This window comes from Procambarus clarkii, chromosome 18, assembly GCF_040958095.1.
Source record: "Procambarus clarkii isolate CNS0578487 chromosome 18, FALCON_Pclarkii_2.0, whole genome shotgun sequence".
In the NCBI taxonomy this organism is placed as follows: Eukaryota; Metazoa; Arthropoda; class Malacostraca; order Decapoda; family Cambaridae; genus Procambarus; species Procambarus clarkii.
The window spans coordinates 25,194,226-25,220,343 of NC_091167.1; the positions used below are offsets into that span (position 1 = coordinate 25,194,226).

At 39.2% G+C, this 26,118-nt stretch overlaps 1 protein-coding gene across 4 annotated transcripts; it reads left to right on the forward strand.

Annotated features, from left to right (window-relative positions):
• The first annotated feature begins 505 nt into the window (after window positions 1-505).
• Window positions 506-24,863, forward strand: LOC123754292 (golgin subfamily A member 3). Of its 4 annotated transcripts, XM_069326376.1 has the most exons (13): window positions 506-635; window positions 3,434-3,593; window positions 6,366-6,591; window positions 6,810-7,036; window positions 7,300-7,332; window positions 9,987-10,095; window positions 13,065-18,093; window positions 18,220-18,383; window positions 19,752-19,954; window positions 20,381-20,659; window positions 21,138-21,380; window positions 23,214-23,458; window positions 23,812-24,863. In XM_069326376.1, exons 2-13 carry the CDS (start codon window positions 3,465-3,467, stop codon window positions 23,870-23,872), a joined length of 6,948 nt encoding a protein of 2,315 aa, XP_069182477.1. In that variant the 5' UTR covers window positions 506-635; window positions 3,434-3,464; the 3' UTR covers window positions 23,873-24,863. The 4 variants fall into 4 exon arrangements, with proteins under 4 accessions (XP_069182477.1, XP_045592497.2, XP_069182478.1 ...); XM_045736541.2 differs by lacking the exon at window positions 7,300-7,332; XM_069326377.1 differs by lacking the exons at window positions 6,810-7,036; window positions 7,300-7,332.
• The last annotated feature ends 1,255 nt before the right edge of the window (window positions 24,864-26,118 follow it).

Below are 26,118 nucleotides of genomic sequence, written 5' to 3' on the forward strand. Positions count from 1 at the left end.
CAGGTGTGTGTGTAGTATAAAATAAACCTTACACCGGGATAAAACATTTTTTGTCCTATATAAAAACCTGTCCTTAAGATGTTGACCCACTTTGCACCCACATAATATTCCATAAACTTGTGGGTTACTTTCACTTGAGAGTGACGAGTCCCAGCTGCATGTAGGTAGGTACAAGTGACAAGATGAACACTACAAGGTGGCTTGCTCCCTCTTGCTGAGTGTGCAGGACAAACATACAACTTGCTTAGCTAAATGAATTGTGTGGTTCAGTCCCTGAGCCCATTAGGTGCCTCTGTAACCCTTTCCACTACCACCCACAAGATGGGTATGGGGTGCATAACAAATGAACTAAACTAATCTAACTCTTGGAGAGTTGCAAATACATGCTATGGCGGCATGTTCTCTCACAGCATGAGTGACACTGCCCAATAAACTCCCCCTCTGGGACAAAATATAAAAAAAATAAATAAAATATGAGATAGAGGGAAGTGGTGGTGGGAGGGAAGAAACAAGAGAAGTGCGGGAGTAAACACCACGTAGATGGTAGCAGACACTTGTGCCAGACAGCTGGTGGAGGCGGCTGGTGCCAGCATGTGAGCAGCGCCACACACCAGGAGTCACCAGCGGTGATGGTGGTGAGTGTATTCTCTCCTGCAGGTGTCACCAGGCTCCCTAGGACCTCCTGCAGCAGGTGTCACCAGGTTGCCCAGGACCTCCTGTGGCAGGTGTCACCAGGCTCCCCCAGGACCTCCTGCAGCAGGTGTCACCAGGCTGCCCAGGACCTCCTGTGACAGGTGTCACCAGCCTGCCCAGGACCTCCTGTGGCAGGTGTCGCCAGGCTGCCCAGGACCTCCTGCGGCAGGTGTCACCAGGCTGCCCAGGACCTCCTGCGGCAGGTGTCACCAGGCTGCCCAGGACCTCCTGCAGCAAATGTTACCAGGCTGCCCAGGACCTCCTGCGGCAGGTGTCACCAGGCTGCCCAGGACCTCCTGCAGCAAATGTCACCAGGCTGCCCAGGACCTCCTGTGGCAGGTGTCGTCAGGCTGCCCAGGACCTCCTGCGGCAGGTGTCACCAGGCTGCCCAGGACCTCCTGCGGCAGGTGTCACCAGGCTGCCCAGGACCTCCTGCAGCAGGTGTCACCAGGCTGCCCTGGACCTCCTGCGGCAGGTGTCACCAGGCTGCCCAGGACCTCCTGCAGCAAATGTCACCAGGCTGCCCAGGACCTCCTGCAGCAGGTGTCACCAGGCCTCCCAAGACCTCCTGCAGCAGGTGTCGCCAGCCTGCCCAGGACCTCCTGTGGCAGGTGTCACCAGGCCTCCCAGGACCTCCTGCAGCAGGTGTCACCAGGCTGCCCTGGACCTCCTGCGGCAGGTGTCACCAGGCTGCCCAGGACCTCCTGCAGCAAATGTCACCAGGCTGCCCAGGACCTCCTGTGGCAGGTGTCACCAGGCTGCCCAGGACCTCCTGCGGCAGGTGTCACCAGGCTGCCCAGGACCTCCTGCGGCAGGTGTCACCAGGCTGCCCAGGACCTCCTGCGGCAGGTGTCACCAGGCTGCCCAGGACCTCCTGCGGCAGGTGTCACCAGGCTGCCCAGGATCTCCTGCGGCAGGTGTCACCAGGCTGCCCAGGATCTCCTGCGGCAGGTGTCACCAGGCTGCCCAGGATCTCCTGCGGCAGGTGTCACCAGGCTGCCCAGGATCTCCTGCGGCAGGTGTCACCAGGCTGCCCAGGATCTCCTGCGGCAGGTGTCACCAGGCTCCCCAGGACCTCCTGTGGCAGGTGTCACCAGGCTGCCCAGGATCTCCTGCGGCAGGTGTCACCAGGCTCCCCAGGACCTCCTGCAGCAGGTGTCACCAGGCCTCCCAGGACCTCCTGCAGCAGGTGTCACCAGGCCTCCCAGGACCTCCTGCAGCAGGTGTCACCAGGCTGCCCAGTACCTCCCATGACAGGTGTCACCAGGCTGCCCAGGACCTCCCATGACAGGTGTCACCAGCCTGCCCAGGACCTCCTGTATCAGGTGTTGTCTTATTAAAGTCCTTACTAAAGCAGTCCCTGTTGTGCAGTGGTAACACACTTTCCGGTGCTACATGAACGATTTGTCCTGGGTTTGTATCGTGGCTGGGGAGGATTGACTAGGCGCCAATCCTTAACTGTAGCCTCTGTTCGCCCAGCAGTGAATGGGTACCTGGTTGTTAAATGATTTGGTGGGTCGTATTCCGCGGAAAAATTAGGATTAAGGACCTGCCTGAAACACTATGCATGCTAGTGGCTGTACAAGAATGGTTGGTCATGTTAACATCATAGTGTTTATTTGTTCTCTGGTTAATTAAATGATTGTAGGAATCTTCACCAAACATTATCATCGAGAGAAATTGCAGAATAATAATAATAATAATAATAATAATAATAATAATAATAATAGTACAGTAATGAACCCGAGATACTCAATTGTAAGTTAAAAGCATGATAAGTACAGTATAGTACATTATTTTGTACTGTTAGTGGTTTTGCAAGAATGGACAAATACAAATCTTATGTAATCTCGCCAACCCATTGTACCTTTGTGTAAACAAATTAATAATAATTTGTTTTGCAATTTCTCTTAACAATAACATTTGGTGTAGATTCCTATAATCATGTAGGAATTGGTGGGTATGTGGGCCTGCGGGCCACTCCAAGCAACAGCCTAGTGGACCAAACTCTCTCAAGTCAAACCTGGCCTCGGGCCGGGCTTGGGGAGTAGAACACCTCCCAGAACTCCATCAACCAGGTATCAAGCAGATGTGATTAACCAGATAACAGATGTGGTTTGTTTGTCCATGAATTTGTTGTTTATTGACCTATGGAGACCTAGAAGCATAAGTACAGGCTTCCTGTCCCTGACAACCATATTACTATATTTACCTGTGAGAAAAGTCTGGTTGGCTAGATGGAGCAAGTTGGAATTTGGGTGCCTAGTGATTTTTTTAGTTTCAGTTTGAACCTCTCGGTGCAAAAGATTCCAGGAAGCTTTATATAAAATAAACCCTAACTTTGACATACAAAACTGCATTTGACTTAAGGTACTAAAGGTAAAAATGGAAAATTAAGTTGGTCTATGGTTTGATATCCCAGGTTTGGGACAAAAAGCCGGTTAAATTAATAGGGTAAAGCTGTCAGTTCAATCTTTTATCCAGTTACTGTTCTGACCTAACAGTGCCTAATCTGTTATGTAGGTGATATGCATATGATCCACTGTGCCATGCCCACAGCATCACAGAATGATATTGTGATTCTGTTATTCCCATTTTTGGTAACTTTGTTAGAAATATTTTCCCAGTTGAATAAATTTCCCTGTTTAGGATTTGCATCTTGTAAACCTCCTGTGTTCCAGTGTTTATGCCAAGAATGTTTTTGTCGTAAGCAATTGAATACAGTATGTATCTCTTTTAGGTATGGCAATGTTATGCTACCTTAAGTAACGATGGAGGCTGGTGACATCAGGGTAAACAGAGACTCGGGAACATTACACTCCACAGATCTTGCCAGTCAGTACAATAACAGAGATTCCGAAGTTTTTGATGTGGTGATTGACCCTCTGACAGACTTTCAGGTTTGTGTTGCATTACTGTTTTTGCTTTTTAAGTAATTTTTATGTTTTTGTAACCTATTTTTGATGTCTGATTTGCCTATACATTATTAATAATATTATTAATAGAATTAAAGTGAGGGGACTCAGTGTATGTGTAAGTGGATTAAAAACACATTTTCAAACTGATGTCTCTGATTCCTTGTTCCATGGCCTGGAACAAGGAATCAATTGGTTCTCCAATTGTAAACCAGGTGGTTAGGTTTAGCTTGCCTGCATTCTCTCCAATGGCGCACAAAGTCCATAAGTTTGTGGCTCTGTCTTTCTTTGCTAATGTGTTCTGGGTGGATACATGGTAACTTCCTTGGAAGCACTGGGCTTATCATATTACAACAGATTACCTAATGCTGTTTTTATTGGTTATTTGCTGCTGATACCCTTTTTCCATGATCACCTCTTTGTTTTCTGTTGAGTTAGCTTGAGGAGCCACTGAAAAGCGACCTACTGACCTAACATCATCAAGGGCCCAAAACTTTTCAACACTCTCCGTTTAAAACATAAGGGGCATAACTGGCTGACCTCTCGCAGTGTTCAAAAGAGAACTCAATAAACAATCTCCGAAGGATACCTGATCCACAGGGATGTGATTCATATGTTAGACTGAGCAGCTGCATCCAGCATCTAGGTTGACCTGTCCACCAACCAGGAGGCCCGGTTGGTGGACTGTTTTGAAATATTGCAAAACGTGAACTTTTTTTTTTCACTGGACAATTTTTTTATGTTTGGCCAATAGCTGCTGTAAGTACTAGATCATTTTTGAATAAAAGGCTGGTTTTGGATAGATCTCAGATCCCGAAGCTCTCCTCGCCTCATAGGAACCCAGATTCTGGTCCTGACTTCCAGCAGTGTGGATCTCAGAGGCTTAACACAGTCCTAAGGTTTATTGGTACAAACACGTATGCACTGGAGAGATACTGAAGGTCTATACCAGTAAAAAAACTTTTAATTATGTTCAACATTTGATTTTTCTACCTGAAGACCTTTTTACTGTAAACAGTACTTGAAAACACGATTCAATGATTCATGTTTTCTCTTTCTTTTACATTTCTAATAGAAAAGAAGTTTTTTTTTTATTTAGTATTAATCATTATAGCACTCCTAATGGTGACCTAATGTTGAACAGGTAAAAAATTTCTTAAGATTTTGGGCCCAAAATTCTGTTCTGAATGCCAGATATCTAGACAAACATTACATGATGTAGAAACTATTATTTCAAAGCATTTGATAATGCTCACTTAAAGCAGCAATCAACAAGCAATACTGCTTTTCATAACCAAAGGTTTGAGGCCTTGGTTGTACATAGCATATTAAAAACTACCTATGCGTACCACAACTCTGTCATGCATGTTCCTGATAACTAAAATAGGAATGCAATTTACACTAAGTAAATGTATAAAATGTACATTCTATGGATTTTATGTTTTGTGTATACAAGTATCTGTATTTCTTTTCTGCCATCTCTCAGTGTAGCAGAGAGACTTCAGCAGAATGTTCTGCAGACTACTGTTTTTTTTTTCTGTGTAGAGCCCCTCTGGCTCCCTGGAGCTATACCAGGCTAATATGTATATATTAGACCGTGGCATTTGGTCAATTCGATTGGAGTTCTAGCCTACTGGGGACCACGAGCCAGAACCTGGCACCCCTCAGAGAGACATGAGGAGCAATGGCTTATAGAAACCTCCATGTGGTTGGAAGCATTCTGTCTGCCATCTACTGGGTTAGGCACCCAGAAAGGAAGGCAACCCAAAACAGACTCCACCTGGTTAAAATTGCTACCAAAAACTGAACTATCGAGCAGAACTCCACAATCAGAAAACAAGCAAGAAGTCACAACCACCGCCATGCCACTGTCTGCACAGCTCCCCCCTCCTGAAATGAAAACCCCTGCTGACCCCAAGGGCAGGCAATCATCGAGCAGCAAAAGATTCCTACAGAGGTAGTTTCTGAACAACTTGTGGAAACGAAACGCAAGCCGCAAGGGTAGTACTAGCAGGGCATCAAGGAAAGATGGCCCCTAGGCGCATACAGCCCTAGTACTCTATGAATTACTCCTCGCTTGCACACCACCACACAGCAGAACAATACTGCAAAGGCACAGCACTGCTCAGAGACAAGAGCCAGAGTCCAGCGACCGCCACACAACACATCGGCCTCAAAACTGGGGTTGGGTAGCCGGCGTGAGGGGTCTGGAGCTACCCCTTTCCCCTCCCGGGGAGGGGGGAAGCTGTGCAGACAGCAATGCGGTGGCGGTAGTGATATTATGCTTGTTTGCTTGTTTTCAGATTGTGGGGTTCTGCTTGATTACCTTGAGGTTACCTTGAGGTGCTTCCGGGGCTTAGTGTCCCCGCGGCCCGGTCGTCGACCAGGCCTCCTGGTTGCCAGACTGATCAACCAGGCTGTTGGACGCGGTTGCTCGCAGCCTGACGTATGAGTCACAGCCTGGTTGATCAGGCTGTGATAGACATAGAATGCACACATAGAATGTTTCCAACCACGGGTTTCTATAGGTCATTGCTCCTCGTGCCTCTTTAAGGGGGGCCAGATTCTGGCTCGTGGTCCCCGGTAGGCTAGAACTCCAATCAAATTGATTGATGCCATGGTCTAATATATACATATCAGCCCAGTCTAGCTCCAGGGAGTCCCCGAGACTCACCCAGAAAATGGTGTTTCATTACATTCGACACTGGTTATTTTTTCTGAAGATACTAAATGTATTTTGTTTCTTTTCTATAACAGAGGGTGCTTGATCTGAACGACCAACATATATCACCCCAGCAGTCCTATAACTTGACGTCACTTGCCTCTTCAGACGACCTGTGCGAACACATACACAACGAACATACAGTTAACGACCTTACTCAGTATAAATCAGAAGCATCACTATTGCAGGAAAAAAGTGAAACCCCCTTCACACCAACTAGCTCTGCCCCTCCTAGCCGCACTCTACTCTACAATATCATTGGTATGTGAGATTCACAACACAGTATTTGAGTTATAGCTGGGTTCACTTCATTAAATTTTTGCTTTGCTTAACAAATCCTAATACAGTACAGTAATTCAAAAAGAAAAAATCAGATCCTAATAATTTCCATGCACCTTAACTAAACATTGTACAGGTATAGTTTTCTAAGTCATTTAATTATTGCTTGTAAATTGCTGGTACTCATCTCCCCCAACTAGACTCTCATCTCTGGAACAGTGATGGGAGTTTAGCTAGTGGTAGTGGCAGAGGGAGTGGAGAGTGTAGCTTTAGTAGTAGTGGTGCTGGAAGCTGTAGTAACCAACATCGCCTGATAGTGGCCGAGGTTCATCGCTTTGGGTATCGGCCACCGTGCATTGGTTCTCCTCATGACCTAGCAACATGTCCAGGTGTTGCTTCAGCTTCAACCCCACTTGAAGTTCAAAAGGTGAGGGATTCTAGAGCTATGTTCAGAATGGTTTGTATCATTAGTATAATGCCAGAATTTGTTGTACCGTGTTAATTTTCATGAATAACCTTTTAGTATTTAGCAATAGCTATGCACTAATTCTGCAACTTGTTAGCTTCTGAATGCCAAGTACTTGTACTGTAACTAACAAAAGTGTAAATGATGGAACTATAAACTTTTTTATTGAACACTGCTTGCCGTCAAAATTAATTTGCCCTTTTACATACATTCCCACTTTTTAGAGTGAGGGGAGGCATCACCCTGGCAGGAAAAAAGTGAGTAATATAGTAAAAGGAGGTTATAAATATTAAAAAAAAATTAATATACGTATATATACTCATTATATCATTTAAAAAAATATATAGTATTACAAATAAAGAAGCACTACCAAACTCCAGCAGTCATCCACAGAACGTTACCACTTCATAAGACGAGGTGTTCAGTGCCCCTCATGGATTATAAATTATGTTACTGTTTTTACAAATATGGTTTACAGTTCTCTTACAAACCACTTCCACCCAGCTTTGTCCCTTACCATTTCCTATGTCTTGTACACTCATTCCCCACTTCCTTGCATGTACAGTACACGCTTTCTTCCCACTTCCTCGTGCATACACACTTTCTTCCCACTTCCTCGTGCATACACACTTTCTTCCCACTTCCTCACACACACACACACATACTTTCTTCCCACCCTTCCACTTCTCCTCAGTCTTCGAGCTAGTCTTTGAACTACACATCTCCATAACACTTTCATCCCGTCCTTTATTCTCCTAACACTACAAATGTTTCTTAGATTGTCTATATCTACTGTTTTAATGCTTGATTTTCCACATTCATACCACACTCTCATCTTGAAACCATACAAAAGTCATTCCATGCGAACCTTGGAATGCACCCATTCCCATTATATTTTTCATAATTAGGGTTTTCATTACACCAGCTTACTTAATCCTTACTTGATTAATGCAACGCTCACCTAAGCCTACAAAGAATTCCTCTTAGCAGTCACACATTCTAGGTATTTATTCAGATAAAGTACATACATTCAAGGTAAGATACAAAAGTTGATGGATTTATAGATAGAGCTAGTACATACAATGCCTAAAGCCACTATTACGCAAAGTGTTTCGGGCATTTAAACTAATGGATCACCTCCAACACTTCACCATTCACGTTTATTTCACAAACAGAATTCCTCTTCTTCTCCATAATTTTACTTTTGTCCACATTCACTTTTAAGTCTTCTCTCTCATCTCGGTACAATTTTCAACTCGTTCAATACTCCATTTCTTCATGTGAGGCCTATACACTAGGTTTATATCTCTTAATATTCTTAACTTGATATCCCTCATGAACTTATCTATGTAATCAAATGTATTAATTAGGCAAAGTTTTATATTATAAGGGAGCATCTGTTTGGCATGGTTTTTGTAGTGACATCTCGAGAAGAACACGTTACACACCTAGTCTTATGAAGTTGGGAAGTGCTGCAGAGGCTGGTGTGGTGTAGTGTGTCACTGCTAGTTCTGTGAGGACTTTTAGAGTGGAAGATTATATAAATTGATTGGTGTTAATTTTGGTTATCTTTTTACCATCAATTCTTATTCTGCTCTTATCTAATCTGAGGAAATACCTCCCTCACCCTGTTGAAGTGTGAAATTAGGTAAAGATGATCCATTACTCTGTAGTTTACTAGTAATCTCTATACATCTTTTAACTTTTCAATATTATACAAAATACAGTATTATTTAATGCCATTAACCTGTCAAAATACTCTCACAGTGCTCTAATATCCTCATCATCTTTTGACTTCCTCCTTTATTTCGTATTATTTCCTTGTCTACAAGTACAGTATTACTTACTTATAGTATTAATTACTACTTACTTACTACAAGTATTAATTACTTATTATAGGGGGGGGCCTACTGTCTATATTATCTTTTTTGTCATCTCTGCTGTCATATAGTTTACTACTAAAGTACTCTTTGTTTTGAATACTTCACAGCTTTATCTGTTCTCTGTATGTTCCTCATGATTTATACACACTGTTCATCTTATTAACTTTCTGTGGTGCTTCTAAGTGTATAGAGAACATTATTCAAATAACAGATGCAGAGCTTAGTCACTAAATATTACTAATTTATTATAAACATCACATTCTAGCCAGAAACTGTGAAATTTTTAAATGACAGGATTTTCTTTATTTAATATCTGTAGCATCACACACGCAAGCACACCAAGCTGAAGAAGCAAAGGTGTAAAAAACATGTGAAAGTTCCCTTTTGCCAACATTGTTGTAAAAGGTTGGAATTGGTTAAGTGAGAATGCGATGGTTGCCAAAAACCATCAATAGTTTCAAGGCGCCACATGACAGATATTACAGGGACAGGACACCAAGAGTGTACCTCTCATCTTGTAACTACACTTGGGTAGTTATGGTAGTTATCTGTGAAATACATGCATGGCATATTAACTATCTTTGTGCTTTTGGTTAACTTTGTTTGAGTGTGTGTGTTACTGTTGCATAACTCACGCCCAGCCATTCATAGCCTTACACGTGTGCTCAAACACATTGTTTCTCACACTCTTGGTAGAATAGAACAACTTGTTGACATGGATGTAGAGGAACACTAAATGCAGTATTGACTTTTAAGATGATAATATGTTTGCAAGGACTTTATTAAAATCTAAAAAAAAAAAATCTTAATGGCAGTTTGACAGGTGAAACATCATCTTGAATAAGACACATTCTCTTTGGTGTTTCTTTACAGTGCTTGAACTGCTGACAGATTGATTTTGTGCAAGTTTGTTGAAAGCTAATGTGTTGAATATAACCATGCATTATATACCACTTGCATAGTTCTTGGAAGTTCAGCATGATGAACCAAATTTCAGCTGTATGTATTTTGTCTTAAATTTGTTTCAGCCTGCCAAATATGCTCTGGGTAAATCTTTCAAGTCTCTTGATACTTGTGATGCTCTGAAGGCACTGAATCAAGCATCCTCAGCTTTAGCTCTTACTGAAACTTTTATAGGTGAGTCCACATTTAATGTTATTTTAGGGTAATAGTTTCTTTGTCCAGTATTTATGGACGTGTATATGTATGTAGTCAATTACTTCAAACTAATTTTTTAAGATGGCTTTTTTAGAATTAAAAACGTTATTACTACGCATTCTCAGAATGATATTTAAGTGAAATTTATTATGTACAGAAAATCAAGCAAATATTGTTTGTGACCATTCTGTAAATTCTACACACATCTCCATCTCATCTTGATATACATTTGGGTATTCCCAGTAAGGGGATACCATAACTTTTTATTTTGAGAATTAATTCTACATAGTCTGCAGAATACCTCCACATATTGGCTTGAAATCTTGTGTTACGGTATTGTATTCTGGTTTTGATGTGAATTAATTTGTTTAATTCTGTTTACAACTTATGTTTGTGGCATCTTTGTATGTGCTTTTTTCTGGTTGCAGCTGGACTGGTCTAAACCTTAGGCTGCTAACAATGCTTATTGGTGTTGTATAGTAGTTAGATGTGTGCTGATAACCACCATTACAAAGGCAGCAGTAGTGGCAATGAGTAAAACTTAGAGTTCTGCCTATGAAATGAACAAGAACAGATGCTTTTAGTTATAATAACCTCAAAGGAAGTACATATGGACAGACACTCTTCCCATGTAATTGAGCAGTTTAAGGGTTAAAACATTTGTAAGGTGGTGTAAAGAACATATCTATAGTTATTGCTATGTATAGCCTATGGTATGGTTGGGGAAAGGGGGTTAAGGCTTTCACAATATCTCAAAACCAACATTGTGACTTCATTGAATGTTTTACACATACCCTGCAAGGGGATAATCCCAGTAGTCTATTGCAAATAATTCCCAAAGGCATTTTGTATTAGAGCACATTTGTATGTTTTTATTATACAGTGGAACCTCTGTTTACGAATGCCTCAGATTACGATTTTTTTGGTATACGAAGTAGATGTCCTCGTAAAAGTTGACTCAGTATGAAGTTTGCCTCGGAATATGAGTTTGTTTATACATGTATGGGTCGAGCGTGTGGGTTCTGCCGGGTGCAGGGATGAGGCATGCTCAGTTTACCAGTGTATCCCACCTAGTGATGACCTCGCTTGAATTATCTGTGAAGATTTTCATTGTTTTCCTGCATTTTTGGTTTCCTGAACATAAATGTTCTCATTATATATCACACCGAGGGGTCCCAAGAAAGTCATTGGTAAAGTTAAACCTCTAAGAAAATCGTTGTGAGGATGATGATAGAGGAAAAACAAGAGATCATTCATAAACATGAAGAAGGTATGCGGGTTGTTGATCTAGCTAGGCAATACAACTCTTTAATTAAATCATCATTAATTAAGAAAATGTGTGCAGTATGGGAAGAACTGCAAAGTTTTGCTGAAAAGACTCGCCCAGATAAAGCTGTAGCGGTCGACTGGGGTTAGGCACCCAAAAAGGTAGACATAACAAAACAAACCCACTTGGTAAGAAAATTACAACTGAACACTGAACAGGGAGGCAGAACTCCCCTCCCCAACTCTCAAGGAAAAAATCAAACGATCATTGGAGCCAGACTCCCTGGCTCCAGGTAGCCTCCGGGACTCACCCAGAAAATGGTACAGTATTTCATTACCTTCATTGCTGGTTTTTTGGGTGTGTGGAATGGATTAATTCAATTTACATTGTTTCTTATTAGGGGAAAATTAGTTTCTGTTAATGAATTTTCAGTGTACGAACCATCTCTTGGAATGGATTAAATTCGTAAACCAAAGGTCCACTGTAAATTGAAAGAACATTATAAATACTGTATATTAAATACAAATTTGCATGTCTTACAGCCAATACTGTGTTAAGTGTAAAGTTTCATCATTGTAACTAATAGTTTTAAAGCTGCATATACATCATAAATTTAGTGGTTGAAACTGATGTCAACCTCTGGTCACTGACTTCAAATTTGGTTTATAGAAATAAAATGATGGGGGTTGTATTTTGTATTTTATAATTACCACATCCAGATTTACTTTTGGCCTTCTGGCTACCTTCTTGTCAGTTTTTAAATATGGTATTAATTTATTTTATATAATTTAGTTTTATAAGTTTTATTTATAATTTATTTATTTATTTATTTAACCATGTTTGTGTCTACTCACCTAGTTAGGCATGTGGGGATTGGGCATCAGCTCACATATCCTGTCTCCTAACTCTCAGTTGACTGGTGTACAAGTTCCTATAGCATTTTTCACCTCATTTCAATCTGTGTATGGAACGTGCCTCTACCACTTCACTTCTTAGTGTATTCCATTTAATCTCTGACTGAAATACTTTCTATTATTTCATTTGCTCAGTCGAGTATGATGCTTGGATTCCACCTGTTCCCTTCTACACATTCTGATATTAGACACGTGTGCTTATACAAGGTACTTATCTAGTTGTGTTGATGAGAAGCAAGATCTAGCTCTAGAATCTTGCCCCATAACTATTGTATCTCGTACATTTATAGTTCCCAGCATTCGAGTAGTGTCATACTTGCTCCTAAAGCTGTGAGTGATGGCTTCTTCCAACATTTGTAGTTAAAGTTCACTCCAGTTGTTTACCACTCTCAATCCATCCAAATATTTCCTTAAATTTTTATGGATCATCTGTGTTAATAACTTTCACTTGTGCCACCATGCTCTGTTGTCTTACACTTTGAAATAAGGCAGTCTTTATCCACTTTGTCTATTGTCGTCAATATCTTGTATTTTGCCTTTAGTGGGGAGAAATTTGGGAACGACTATAGTCTCATGCCCAATCCTCCCACCCCTACAATGCAAAGTATGTAAGGCATATTGCACATGGTGGGTGGTGAGGTCACCACAATACCTATAGTCATTGCTTTGGAAATATATTATTAAAGCTTAATTATCTAGACCAGTTGGTGCCTGCAGGTGTTCAGACAACTAGAAATCCAGATACTGACATCTTTTCTTCTCAATAGGTCCACTGAGGATTCCACCAGTTTCAAAAGAAGTCCTAAATAAAGTTGTCTGCAACATGGAGAAGAAAGTCATAGTTCAGCTGCCTGTAAACACAGAAGCTTCTCAAGATTTTGGTTGTGTAACACCAAGAGAGGCTGTAAACACACAACTCTCCAATTATACTTTAAAGAGACCATTATCAACAGTGACTTGTGCTGTTGATGAAAGTCACAGTTCTGGAAGGGTTTTAGGATCCTTACCATCCGTTTTACATGCAGGAGTTCATCAAAGTCATAACAAAACTCTCACTAATGTCTGCAGTAGTACTGAGAGAATGTACAACACTCGGCTTGTTAGCCCGACAGCAAAGGATGTAAGAACAAGCCCTTCAAATGTAGCACAACAAGAGAATTTATATTTATTATCAGAGGGACAAAAAGTTACATCACCACCCATAATGGAAGTTAGATGTAAAAGTAGGGTTATTACAGTTCCAGCAGGCATGAGTGATCATGGGCCTGTTGAAGTATACAAGGAAGTTCATCAGTACCCTGCAAGTTCGATCACAACTGTTGTAGAGAAACGCTCATATATGGGTCAGACGCAGCAAAATACAAAGCCACCTTCTGGTAAATTGAAGCACAAGAAAAATAGACACAAACTTAAGGAAAACCAAGAAAGTAATCATTATGCCTCAAAGTCTTCTTTAGGCAGTGAATCGTCTGCTTGTACATCTGTAGCAAGTGACAATACTATCATATCTCAGAATAGTTCTGAGCTTACTCCTATTTCTCCTAGTAAAGCCTCTTCATCAAAGACCAGTCTAAATGACACACTAAATGATTCTGCTGCAGGACCTATATCTAGACCAGTTCTATCAGCAGCAATAATGCAGATGCGTCAAGCTTTAGAATCGGTCTCCAACATTTCTGACAATCATTCTGATAGATCTAGTGGTGGTAATGAAGCTGCCTCCAACTTCTCTGACACCTCTTCTAATTTATCCACACTTTCTGATCTCAGTGGATATGAGGATGAATATATCAAAATCAAACGCCTTGTATCAGATGCAGTAATACCATCTGAGAATTATAAAAAAATGATTAACAAAATAAGCAGTAAACCTTCCCTGTCAAAACCAGTGCCTTCTATTGATTATGAAAAAGTAATTCGTGACCTTCAAGCCCAGAAAGAAGACTTGGAGATACAGCTCCATCGGTTTTCAATCCAGGTACAGAATGCTGTACGAGAAAAAGAGCTGTACCAGCAACAACTCGAGTTAATGCAAACTAAAGTTACAGAAACTAATCAGAAACAGTATTTTGAAGTTTTGAAACATAGAGCTAATTTAGAAGGACAATTAGAACTTCTTAAGCAAGAATTTGAAAACTCAGTTTATGAGAAAAGTCAACTACAGACTAAATTGTCAAACACACTGAAAGAGTGTGAAGTCTGTAAAAGTTTAGCCACATCAGCAAAGGAAGCAGAGCTGCAAATGAAGGCAAGATTAAGTAAATATGAGGAAACGAATAAACAGCTTGAGGAGATAACAAAAGAATTAGAAGGCAAGATTGAAAGAATTAGTAAAGATTATGAAATATCACAAAGAAAAATCTTAGATCATGAAGGAAAAAATGAACAGCTAGAGTTGTCTTTGGCACAATTAAGAGACAGTGAAACCCAGATGATTGGAGAAATAAAGAGCTTAAGATCATACATATCACAAATGCAAACTGAATGTCAAAGTAGGTCTGCAGCACAGACCCAGGCAGAGTCCGCTTTAAACAAATCATCAACTGAATTGCAGACATTGCAGACCTCAAATGTATGGTACCAGGAGCAACTACAAATGGCTCAAGCTGCACGATCAAGCTTACAGCAAGAGTTATTAGAGGCACGAGCAAGTTTGGCTAGAGTTTCTTCAGAGAAGGAAACTCTTGAGACTAAAGTACAAACCTTAATCCATGAGGCTGAAGATGGACAGGCAAGAGCAGTCAGAGAAAAAGCAACATTAGTTGCACATTTAGAAGCACTGCAAGCAGACATGGCTGAACGAGAAGCTGTACTCTCTCAGTTGGAGCGTGATCGTGGTAGCGATACCAAGCTCATGGAGGACAGACGACAGAGATTAGAACAGGACCATCACCGAATACATAAACTTCGCCTTGATCTCTCTGATGCAGAAAGACATCTAGACTTTCTCAGGGATGATCTTAAGCATAAATGTACTCTTCTAACAAAATATGAGTGTGAGCTTAAAGATTTAAGAACTTCTTCAGCTGTTAATCAAGAAGTTCTTAGAGAGAGAGATACTCGAATTGAAAATCTTGAAAAGACTTTACGAGATATGAAGTTGAAAGCAAAGGATTATCAAGAAGAAATGAAAAATAAAGACTTCCTGATTACCACACTTAAGGAAGAAAAATTGAAGCTTGAGATTTCCCTTGCTGCTGCAAACAGTGAAAAGAAAGAAGTAGATGATGCAATTGTAAAGGTGCGAGAAGATATGACGAAGCTTTCTTCAAGCTTTTACAGAATGAAACATGATCTGGCTGCAAAAGATCGGCAGATTGAAGTACTTATGAGAGACGCAAAGGATAATAGTGACACAAAACTATCCTTAGAAAAGAAGCTGGAAGCATTAGAAGTGAAAGTAAGAGAAGATGAGGAGAAGAAGAGACTTGCTGAAGAGGTGGAAAGCCTGCAGTTCTCTCTCAAAGAGGTTGCTTCAGAAAAAGAGAAGTTGGAAAAAGAATTGAATTTCCTGAGGAAGACATCCAAAGTATTGGAGATTGAAAAGAAGGGACTAAATGAAGCTGTCCACTTAAGGGAAGAACAGATTCAGAATATGCAAGGCAGTCTGGAAAGTTACAGAGAAGCTATATTAAAAAAAGATGAGGAACTTTATGTTATCCATGAACAGAATTCAACAATGGAGAAGACATACATAGAGTTGAGAAGAAATTGGGAGATCCTTAAGGATGAAACATTAGTCTTGAGGCATGATGCTGAAGCATATGCAGAGTTTGAGAAATTACAGAAAAAGGAGAAGTTGGATCTGAAAGAGAGCATCCAAAAGGAACGTAAACTAAAGCAAAACCTTGAGAAGAAAATTGATACCTTGATAAAGACACACGATGAAGAAAAATGTAAGATGTTGCAGGAAAAAGAAAATGCAAACACAATGGTCAATGAGCTGTCTAGGGAGCTTAAGGCAATTAAGGATGAGAAGATAAAGAATTATGAAAGTCAGATGGATTTAGAGAGAAAGTGCAGTGAATTACACAAAGAACTAAAAGTTGCACAAGAGGAAAAGGGAAGACTAGAAATGAAGATGACGGACATTGTTATGGAACTAGATAGCTATAAATCAAACATCACAAATAAGATGGAAACCATTAAGTCTTTAGGAATTACAGTTGAGACCACATCCAAGAAGAATGTTGAAATAGAGGAGAAATTAACATCTTTGCATATTGAAAAAGAGAAAGAGGCTATGGAGCTGCATAATACATTGCAGGCTAGATTAAATGAAATGGCAAAACTTAAGAAAATGCATAAAGACACTGAGGATTCCTTAGCAAAACTGAAGCAGGAGAGGAATATGCTATCTAGTCAAGTAAACACCTTGCTGGCTGATAATAATCACTTAAAGAAAACTGTCATTACCCAGGAATCTTTGGTTAAAGAGAGTAAAACTTCAGGAGAACATAATAATGGTTCAAAAAAAGTAGTCAAGAGTTCTGAGAGTTTGCAAAAGGAACTTGTAAGTTTGCAATCAAGACTATCTGATTGTGAAGTCAAGTTGAAGGAAACAATTAAACAAAAAGAGAGTTTGCAATCTGCAATGAAGAACGTCAAGAAAGAAAACTTTTTAATGAAAGCCAAACTAAAGGATTTAGACTTTCTGAAAAGACGATGCAAGGAGCTTGAATTATCAGTTAAGGATTCTAAAGAATTTGAGTCTTTCAGAATTAAGTTAAAAGATTTGGAGTCAAAACTAAATACTAAATGTAATGAGCTATCTTCTCTTAACTTATCTCTGAAGGAAAAAACAAGTCATATTCAAACTCTGAAACAGAGAGAACAGGAACTCTGTGCTCAAGCAGAAGTTTTACATGCAGATAAAAGAGAAAAAGCACAGAAAATTTTAACCCTTGAAGAAATACACGAAAGGGTACATAAAGAACTCTCAAATTGTCAACAACAACTGAAGATAGCAGAGAATGAGAGGGACGAGTGGATGGCCAAGTACGAGAGTTTGAGAGACTTTATTCCCGAAAGAGACACAAGCACTCAACCAGCAGTACAGTTAGAACCATTAAATCACCAGTCTTTCTCAAATGGTCAAGAATCTATATTAGTTTCAGGCACAAGTGACACTGCAGAAAATGTAATTGCAAACTCCATGAGCAATCTAAATTTCTTTAGTGACACTTCACAAACCTCGGTCACAAATGATATTCAGTTTGACAGGATGATGGCAGATCTACAAGCACAAGTTAGCGTAACATCAAAAGCTTTGCAAAACAAGGAAGAACAGATTCATGATCTTCAGCATCAGTTAAAATCAATTAAGCAAGAAGGGTTAGATGTTGGCACTAGTTCCAGAGTATCACATGTGTGTTCTAATGAAATGGTTCCCGAATCACTCCATAAAAAACAAATTAATGAACTTCTTGAAAGGATACAGCACTTGAAGTTATCATCCACTGCTTGTTATAACTGCAATAATCAGCAGGAAACCCAGGCTACACGAGAAGGTTTAACTGAAAATGAATCGCTGATAAATAAATTAAAAGACTTAGAATCTATAATTGATGCAAAGGAGGTTGAATTACAAGAAAAACAAACAAAGATAACTGTTGCAGCAAAGGAGTTTAGTGAGAAAAAACGACGCTATGAATCGAATGTTCGACTGCTGACCAGGAAACTTAAAGAGCACATGAAGGGAAGAAAGTCGGCAGAAAAGGAAATGAAGGCACAAGCTGAAGATCATCAACATTTGCTGAATGAAGAACAACAAAGATATGCTGTGCTGAGATGCAGGTAAGAATTTATTTGTTGCACATATTTGTAGAATATTAGAGGATAAGAGTTAGATGATAGATGTTGCAGCTAGGTTTAACTCAACCAAAATATGTATAGAAGGTATCAAACCAATTGGTTTTGCAGATGTATGGAGTTGGAAGGACAGAGAGAATCTCTTGAAGGTCAAGTTGCTGGTTTAGAAAGTGAAGTAGAGGAAGTACGTAATGCATTAGGACATGCTCGTCAAGAGGCCTTTGACCATCACAACAACACGCTTACATTGCAGAAGGAGATGGGACGACTACAGGGTGTGTGTGTAACATGTTATTCTTACACCATTACCACTGCTGCACCTTAATTTTAAGTCTCTTCTATAGTAGATATTAATATCTTCCTTAGTTTTCTTATCTACAGTATTTTCTAACCTTTTAATATGTGCTGCTACCCTGCACAACAAACGTTTATTAATTGCTAATCTATTGTCAACGTCTCGGCAACTGGGATCACCTTACACTAGATGTTAGAAAGGTAGCTAGAACAAAATATGTACTGTATTATCTTTCAAAAGGAATATTGAATTAATTTCCACCTAAAGTGTTAGGTCAGAATTTTTCCCAGCAGCCAAACTTGGTGGTAGGTCTCTGCTTTTCCTGAAATATAGAGGCCTGACCTGAGGCATCATCCAAAGATTCTGCCTGGTTTTCTTTGACTTTTCATGGTCCTTGGTTACCAGGCAAAATGGCTCATTTCTCCAAGTTGGGGCCCAGATGTTCCTTTCTTCTCAATTTGATTATGATCCTTCCTCATTTCTACCTCACATTTCGTTCACTGTTCTGGTAAAGCGGTAGGATGTCTCGATGCTTCACAGGTTCCATCTCTTCCTTTCTCCTAAATATGCTAGGCAAATTTGATGATCCTGTTGAGACAAGGACCATACATCTCAACTGAACTAAGTTTTCCTAAAGTTTGGTTTTACAGCTTTTTCTTGACTGGTGCTAGTTTCTGCTTTCCTCCTAGTAGGGGGGAATCTGTTATTTTCTGTGAATAAATAAAAGCTGTTCTGTCAGTCATGTAAATGTAATGCAAAAAAATGTAATAATATAAAAATGTTAAAAAATAATTCCCCCTATGCTACAATTCTTATAAGGTGGCATTGTGGTAGTTTTATATTCAAGAGTGCTCATTCTTGTGGCAGATTTCAAAGCCAGCTTTGCCTTGCAAATATTCTCAAGTTCTTTTGTTACTATGAGCTGTGCTCCTAGCTCCAATCTGAGTTGGACACACTACAAGTCTTTAGTGAATTGTCAGTCTTTGTTGGTGTTTAGACAAAGGCTTCACCAAACATTTTTGTCTTTTCTGGTAGACTCTCATGCTTCAGACTTTCACCAGGCTTGTTAGTGTGGTGCGCCATGAGTTCTGGATCGAGTCACCAAATTTCTTGTTATTCCTTGTCTAGTAATGGTTTTGTAAAACATGTACGTGTTCGAACACGCTTCTTTCTGCACATGGTTAGGTTCTCTCTTTTTCTATCCTTTTAAAATTCATCATGTACTGGGTAAACTTGCATTTGTTTATATACATGTTAGTAATACATAATTTTCTTTCATTGCATAAATCTTTAAATATAACCATTATAATTTTTGGGGGTACAGCATTTATACCCATATGATCTACAGAAATATGCAAGGCTGCTGACAATTTACGACTAGAAGTGACCAATCTGGAGGAGACTATCAGACATAAGGATAAACAACTAAAGGAGTTAGAGAGGGAGTTAAAATGTGCACAAGAGGAAGTGAAGGAAATGCAAAAGAACTCTATTTTACTCTCCTCAACTATACAAGAGATGAAGGACCAGAATGAGCGTATCCTACATGAGGTTAGTGTTGAAAGATCCTTCAGCAGTGGAGAGAGGTCTGTGTTATTCATTAGAATGTACATTGCCTGAGATTTGAGGTTGTCATAATCTGTATGATAAGCCCTCAGTGTTTACCAGTATTATGAGGATGATAAAAGTAATCATCGGTAAAGGAACTGGTGCCGTTAAACAGAGAGAGAGAGTTGATAGGTAATGGCAAAATAAATTACAGTATAGTATATGTTAGAGAAAAGTGCATGTGTTGATAAATTTCAATAACTGGTTAGTGATTATATCTTCCAAAGGTTATTGATTATTTTTATTTTACAAGCTTAAGGAGCAGTTAATTGCAATTTATTAGAGGTGAATATTCAACTATTTTTTGTAGTTTATTACAGAGACTTCAGCATTATTATAATTGGAGAGTTTTGGGGTTTTCTGTTGCAGATGGATACAGCAAAAAATAATCTCATACTTGTAAAACAAGAATTGAAAACTAAGGAAGAGGAAGTTGTGAGAGTTGAGGAGAGTGCACACCAGCTGCAGACTGTGAACACACAGCTCAGACTCTGTATGACTGAAGCGGATACTAAGTGCGAGACTCTGTCTGCTGAGATGAAGCAGCTTAGGGAAGAAAAACAGGCAGTAATAGAGGACAATCAGAGAGCCAGAATGCATCTCCACGAGTCTCTAGCCAAAATTGCTGCTCTGGAGAATCATATTAAAGTTTGTATCGCTGTTTTTGGGGTGTAATAATAGTAGATGCCCAAGTGTAGACACTGTTTCTGTACAGTACAGTATATCAAAAGTGAGATTTGGATACAGATAATGTCTCAATAGTGTTCATGAAACCACAAGTAACCCAACCCACACACACATTAAAGGAAAGGATTTGGGCTATCCTGGATACTTATTGAATCTGAACTTGATATGAATCTAGAAGATGAAACGTTATCGCTTTCCTTTTATTTCGTATTTGAGTAGGTTGGGTTATATCAGATTTGGATTTTATGATCTAAAACTAAGCAAAATTCCAATAGATCTAGTGCCATATTTATGTAGAAATAATGTGTTTAAATAAAGAACACTTTGGGTCTTTTACTGGTGATTTTCTAAATGTTTTTCATATTTGTTCTAATAAGATTTTTTTTTTTTAAGAAATAAAGCATTAGAGCCTCTGTTCTAAGTTGCATTTTGTTATCAGGTGGTTGAAGGGGAAGTGAAGGTTGGCAAGGAGGAGGCATGTCAACTTAAGGAGCAGTTGGTGACCAAGGATTCCAGCCACAAGGTAAAAGTGACCCAGCTAGAACAAAGTGTGGCCCGGGCCAGACAAGAAGTGGTTGTACTAACCTCGCAGCTAGACCAAGTCCAGCAGGAGAGAGTTAGTTATCAGACTCAAGCCACCGAACTGCGCACTGCTCTACACTCGACTCTGAGGCAGCTCAAGGTCATTAAACATATTGTATTATAAACAAAAATCATTAGCTTAAAATTCCTTTATTTAAAATTACAGTAATACTTAATATGAGAAGAATAATGTAAAGATTTAAATTTTGTTTGTTTTTTCCAGTAGTAGGCACTTATCCTAATGATTGGATTCTGTTATGAATATATAATTACATTATGCATCAATATTATACACCCCCCATTATACATGGGTGGTGTATGAACAAGGGGACACTAGTGGAAGCTTAAGTACAGTACCCAAGTGAGTTACACTAATATTATATATAAAGTATTTTTTTTGTTTGTCAAATTAATGAACAAAACATAATCAACTAGGAAATAAAGGGGGTAGATTCAGATCTCATGCACAGCTTCAAATGCAGGTAAGACATAATTCAAAATGCTTTGAAATTAGAAATCTATTTGAAAAAAAAGAGATGGGACACAAAAATTGAAGCATTACACCTTACAAACACTCATAAGCAAATATTACATACAACCACCACTTCTTTCATCTAACACCATTTCCTGTCACCTGCATATACTGTGCTCATTACACTACCCTGCTCACAGTTGAGAGGGTCCTGGTAATAGTCGCTCAACTCGCGATGGAGAATTTTGGGTTCAAATACCGGGCGGAACGAAAATAATTGGGCACATTTCCAATCACTTACTGCCCTGTTTACCTAGCAGCAAATAGGTGCCCAGGAGTTAGTAAGCTTGTTGTGGGGTTACTGATACCCAGGTAATTCGACTTCTATACAAGTCTAACATGTATAAATGCACTCTAGCTGCCTGTCCCCTGACACAATGAATTATTATTATGAAAATACACTAGCCTAGGGATAGCTTTCTCAAACACTTCCACCTACTACCACATTACTTCTCCCTCTCCACCTTTTTCCTCCTTTACTCCTCAACCCTCCTTTCCCCCCATGTCTTCCTCTCCACTTTATCATACCGGCCTATACAGTGGAACCTCGGTTTTCGAATGCCCGTTTTCTAATTTTCGGTTCTCGAGCTCAGTTTCTTAAAAAAATTTGACTCGGTACTCGAGGTTTGTCTCGGTGGTCTAGTTTGTTGATACACGTATGGGCTGACCAAGCGTGTGGTGCACTTCAGTTTACCAGTGTCTTCTGCCTAGTGACGACCGCGCTAGAATTCTTTGTGAAGAATTTAATTGTTTTTGTACCTTTATAGTTTCTGAACATAAAAGTTCTTATTATATATCACGCCATGGGTTCCAAGAAAGTCAGTGATAAAGATCAACCTAAGAACATAGCTGTGAGGATGACGATGGAGGAAAAACAAGAGATCATTTATAGTGAGACAATGTGATGCCTTACTACACAGATGTTATAAACGTAGAAAAAAAGTGTCTATAGACAGATTCTTGGTAAGACAAACAAGCAGTGAGCCACAACCAGAAGCAACAGAGTACCCCAGAAATGTCATCACTGCTGTTAATGTCATCATTTAGTATTTAGTTTTGTTTGGAGGGGGACTCCCCTTCCAAACACTAACACCTCTCCTCCTTTCCCCTTCCTCACTGTCTTCCATATGCCAACAAGAGTCCTCAATATCTCTGGGAACAGATTAAATTAAAAAACGGAGGTACCACTGTACTTAATACAACAGTGTGTACTCATTACACCAGAGTATACTCAATTACATCATCCTGTTTATTTCTTGATAGGTATGCCCTAGGAAATATATTTCTCAATTGAACCAAAACTAGTTCTTTATTTTAGTATTAAACCTGCTTGCAAAATGTTTGCAGGTGTATTGCATATAGTATTACTGTAGTATCGATAAAATTATACCCTTATTTTAGGCACATCAAGAGGAGGAGGAAGCAAGAGCAGCTGAAGTTTCAACCATTAAGTCAGAATTAGGGGTCATTCCTTCTCCATCTCCACTGGATCTAACTGCCTTAACCCAGCTGATGGAGAGGTCTGCCCGTCCAATGCGATCTACTCTTCCACTTGCCAATTTAGAATCATGTTTATCATCTCTCAAGGCAGAGGTTAATATGCTTCAGACTCGACTGCAGAATAAGACCAAGGAATTGGCTGATGGGTAAGGTTTGTTAGGTATCTTAGAGCTTTATTATAATCTTAAATAGAGTTTTATTTGTGTATTTAATCTGTACTTTAGAAACCATTCTTGTTGGAATTTGGCATTTTTATAGACCACAGAAAGATAGATTTAAAGCCACAAGTTGACCACATGTGAATCCCCAATTGTGTAGTCCCCGTGGCGCAGTGGTAAAACACTCGCCCAGCACTTCATGAGCACTTTTGCCTGGGTTCATATCCTGATTGAGGAGGATTGATACATACACACACAGTATATGTTATTTAATTTATCACACAGGTTGATATATACCCTATGGTTACTGATCTGCTGATGAATTTCATTGTAAATTTCAGATTGAATCCAGATGCTGTAGCCATGTCTGAAAGTGAGAGTGTAATTCTTGATGCAGCATAAAATTGTTCTAAGGATGCCAACAGTACAGAGATGGACATCATCTAACATGTGGGAGTACATAGCTGTCACAAAGTTTGTGGTATCCATTAATTTAAGCTGGAAAAGTAGCATTTAGGTATGTGTTGGCAAATTATACTTTATTACAAAATTGTTTACCATGAGCATCATTATGAAATGGAACAGGTCAAACTTCAAGACCCCTTATAATTTGTATGATTTTCATGCAAAAATAGGTTGTATGTGATAGTCTTTATGTACTGTATATATAATGAAAAGTTGTTTGACATTTATTTGATCTGTTATATAGTTATAAACAATTATTTTCCTTATATATTTATCTAATCATTCGAAGTACACACAATTATATCATAAGCTTTAATGTTACATCTTGATTTATTAAAAACTATATATTGTGATACAGTACTACACAAATAGTAATATTATTGGGCAGTGTTTCATGATTTTTTGAAAATTTAAACATGAAATATTTTATTAGAGGATTAATATAGCACTTGAGGGTCAGTGTGTTTAGAAATAGTAATTCCCTACAGGTGTGGTTATGCCAGATGCTCTTGAGGAAATGCCGTCTGCTCAAGAGTTTAACTCCTGTAATGTGATATGAATTATGAAAGTTGCTAAATTTTATTAAATTTGTTAATGTTTTATTTAATTTTGTATCTGTAATGTTTAATCAGATTTTACATCCTTCATATTGTATGTAGCCGTGTGATATTGTACATTTAGCCTGCTGTTAATAGTTACTGTTTTCTCACAGGTTTATCTACTATTACATTTTATTACTGTATTATGTGTATTTATTATAATGAAATTGGTATAAAAATTATTTTTTTAACAAAAAATTAGAGTAGCAAGCATTACAGTATTTGCATTAGAGCATTAAGTAGCCTAGCTAATAATAAATCCAAGCACTAAATGTGCATGGGGGTGGGGATGGAGATACAGTATCCACATATCCACCAGTCTCTGTGGTGTAGTGGTAAGACACTCGCCTGGCGTTCCGCGAGCGCTTTGTCATGGGTTCGTATCCTGGCCGGGGAGGATTTACTGGGCGCAAATCCTTGACTGTAGCCTCTGTTTAACTCAACAGTAAAATGTGTACTTGGTTGTAAAAACGATTCTTCGTGGTGGGGATCGTATTCCAGTGACCTGCCCGAAACGCTACTCGTACTAGTGGCTGTACAAGAATGTAACAACTCTTGTATATATAAAAAAAAATAATAATAAAAAAAAAACCATACACTGCAGGGAAAAGGTTCATAGTTTTTTGTCCAGGTGTCAGAACTTCAATTCATGCATTTTTTGGAATGGGCATTTTTTTTTATTACTGTACTGTATAATGATAGGACTAAATTCTGCAGAAGATGATCTCTTCCCTTGGTGTTTAAATCTTCCCACCATGTGGCTTTATTGTAAGTATATTTGTTACAAATACCCAGTATGAATATTATTATTTTCTTGTATATATTTTTTCATACAGGTTTCTATTTGCCTTGTCATCATACCGACTTAAATGTCATCTATTGTTTATACGGTACATGAACAAACTCACTCCTACTCCCCCCAAAATAAATTCAAATTCAAATGTTTATTCAGGTAAAGTGCATACATACAAGGTGTGATACAAACATTGATGGATTTATATATAGAGCTAGTACATACAATGCCTAAAGCCATTATGACGCAAAGCGTTTCGGGCAGAGGAAATAGTTGAACTTGGCACGGGAAGGGCCATCCTTTATCACGCAAAGAGAATGAGAGTGTGAATAAAAGCAGACAAGCCCAATGCCTCCCCATGGACACAAGTAGGTAAACATACATACATAATGGAACAGTCTGTTGTAGGGACTATCAAGTTACCAGAAAAGAGGAAGTCCACTGGGAGAGAGAACTAAAAGAACAAACAAGATTAAGTACCATCATTGTTATCTTATGCCTGCCTGTGTGTGTGTAGTAAAGTATAACCTCTACATATATTGGATTGTGTACCAAATGTTTATGTACACAGTCAATAAATGTAGAGGCCACAGAAAAATACATTATGTAGAAAAGAGGTAGAGAGAAAGGAAGAGCTAATTAACCCATCAGACAGCGGTTATCGTAAATGATTGATGCACAGGGTAATGCAGTTATCATCATAGAAAGATTTTAAAAAATTATTGTCTGGGCTTTACATGTATGATGCAAATGTGGATATAATAGGGCTATGTGGATGTAATGGTGTTTAC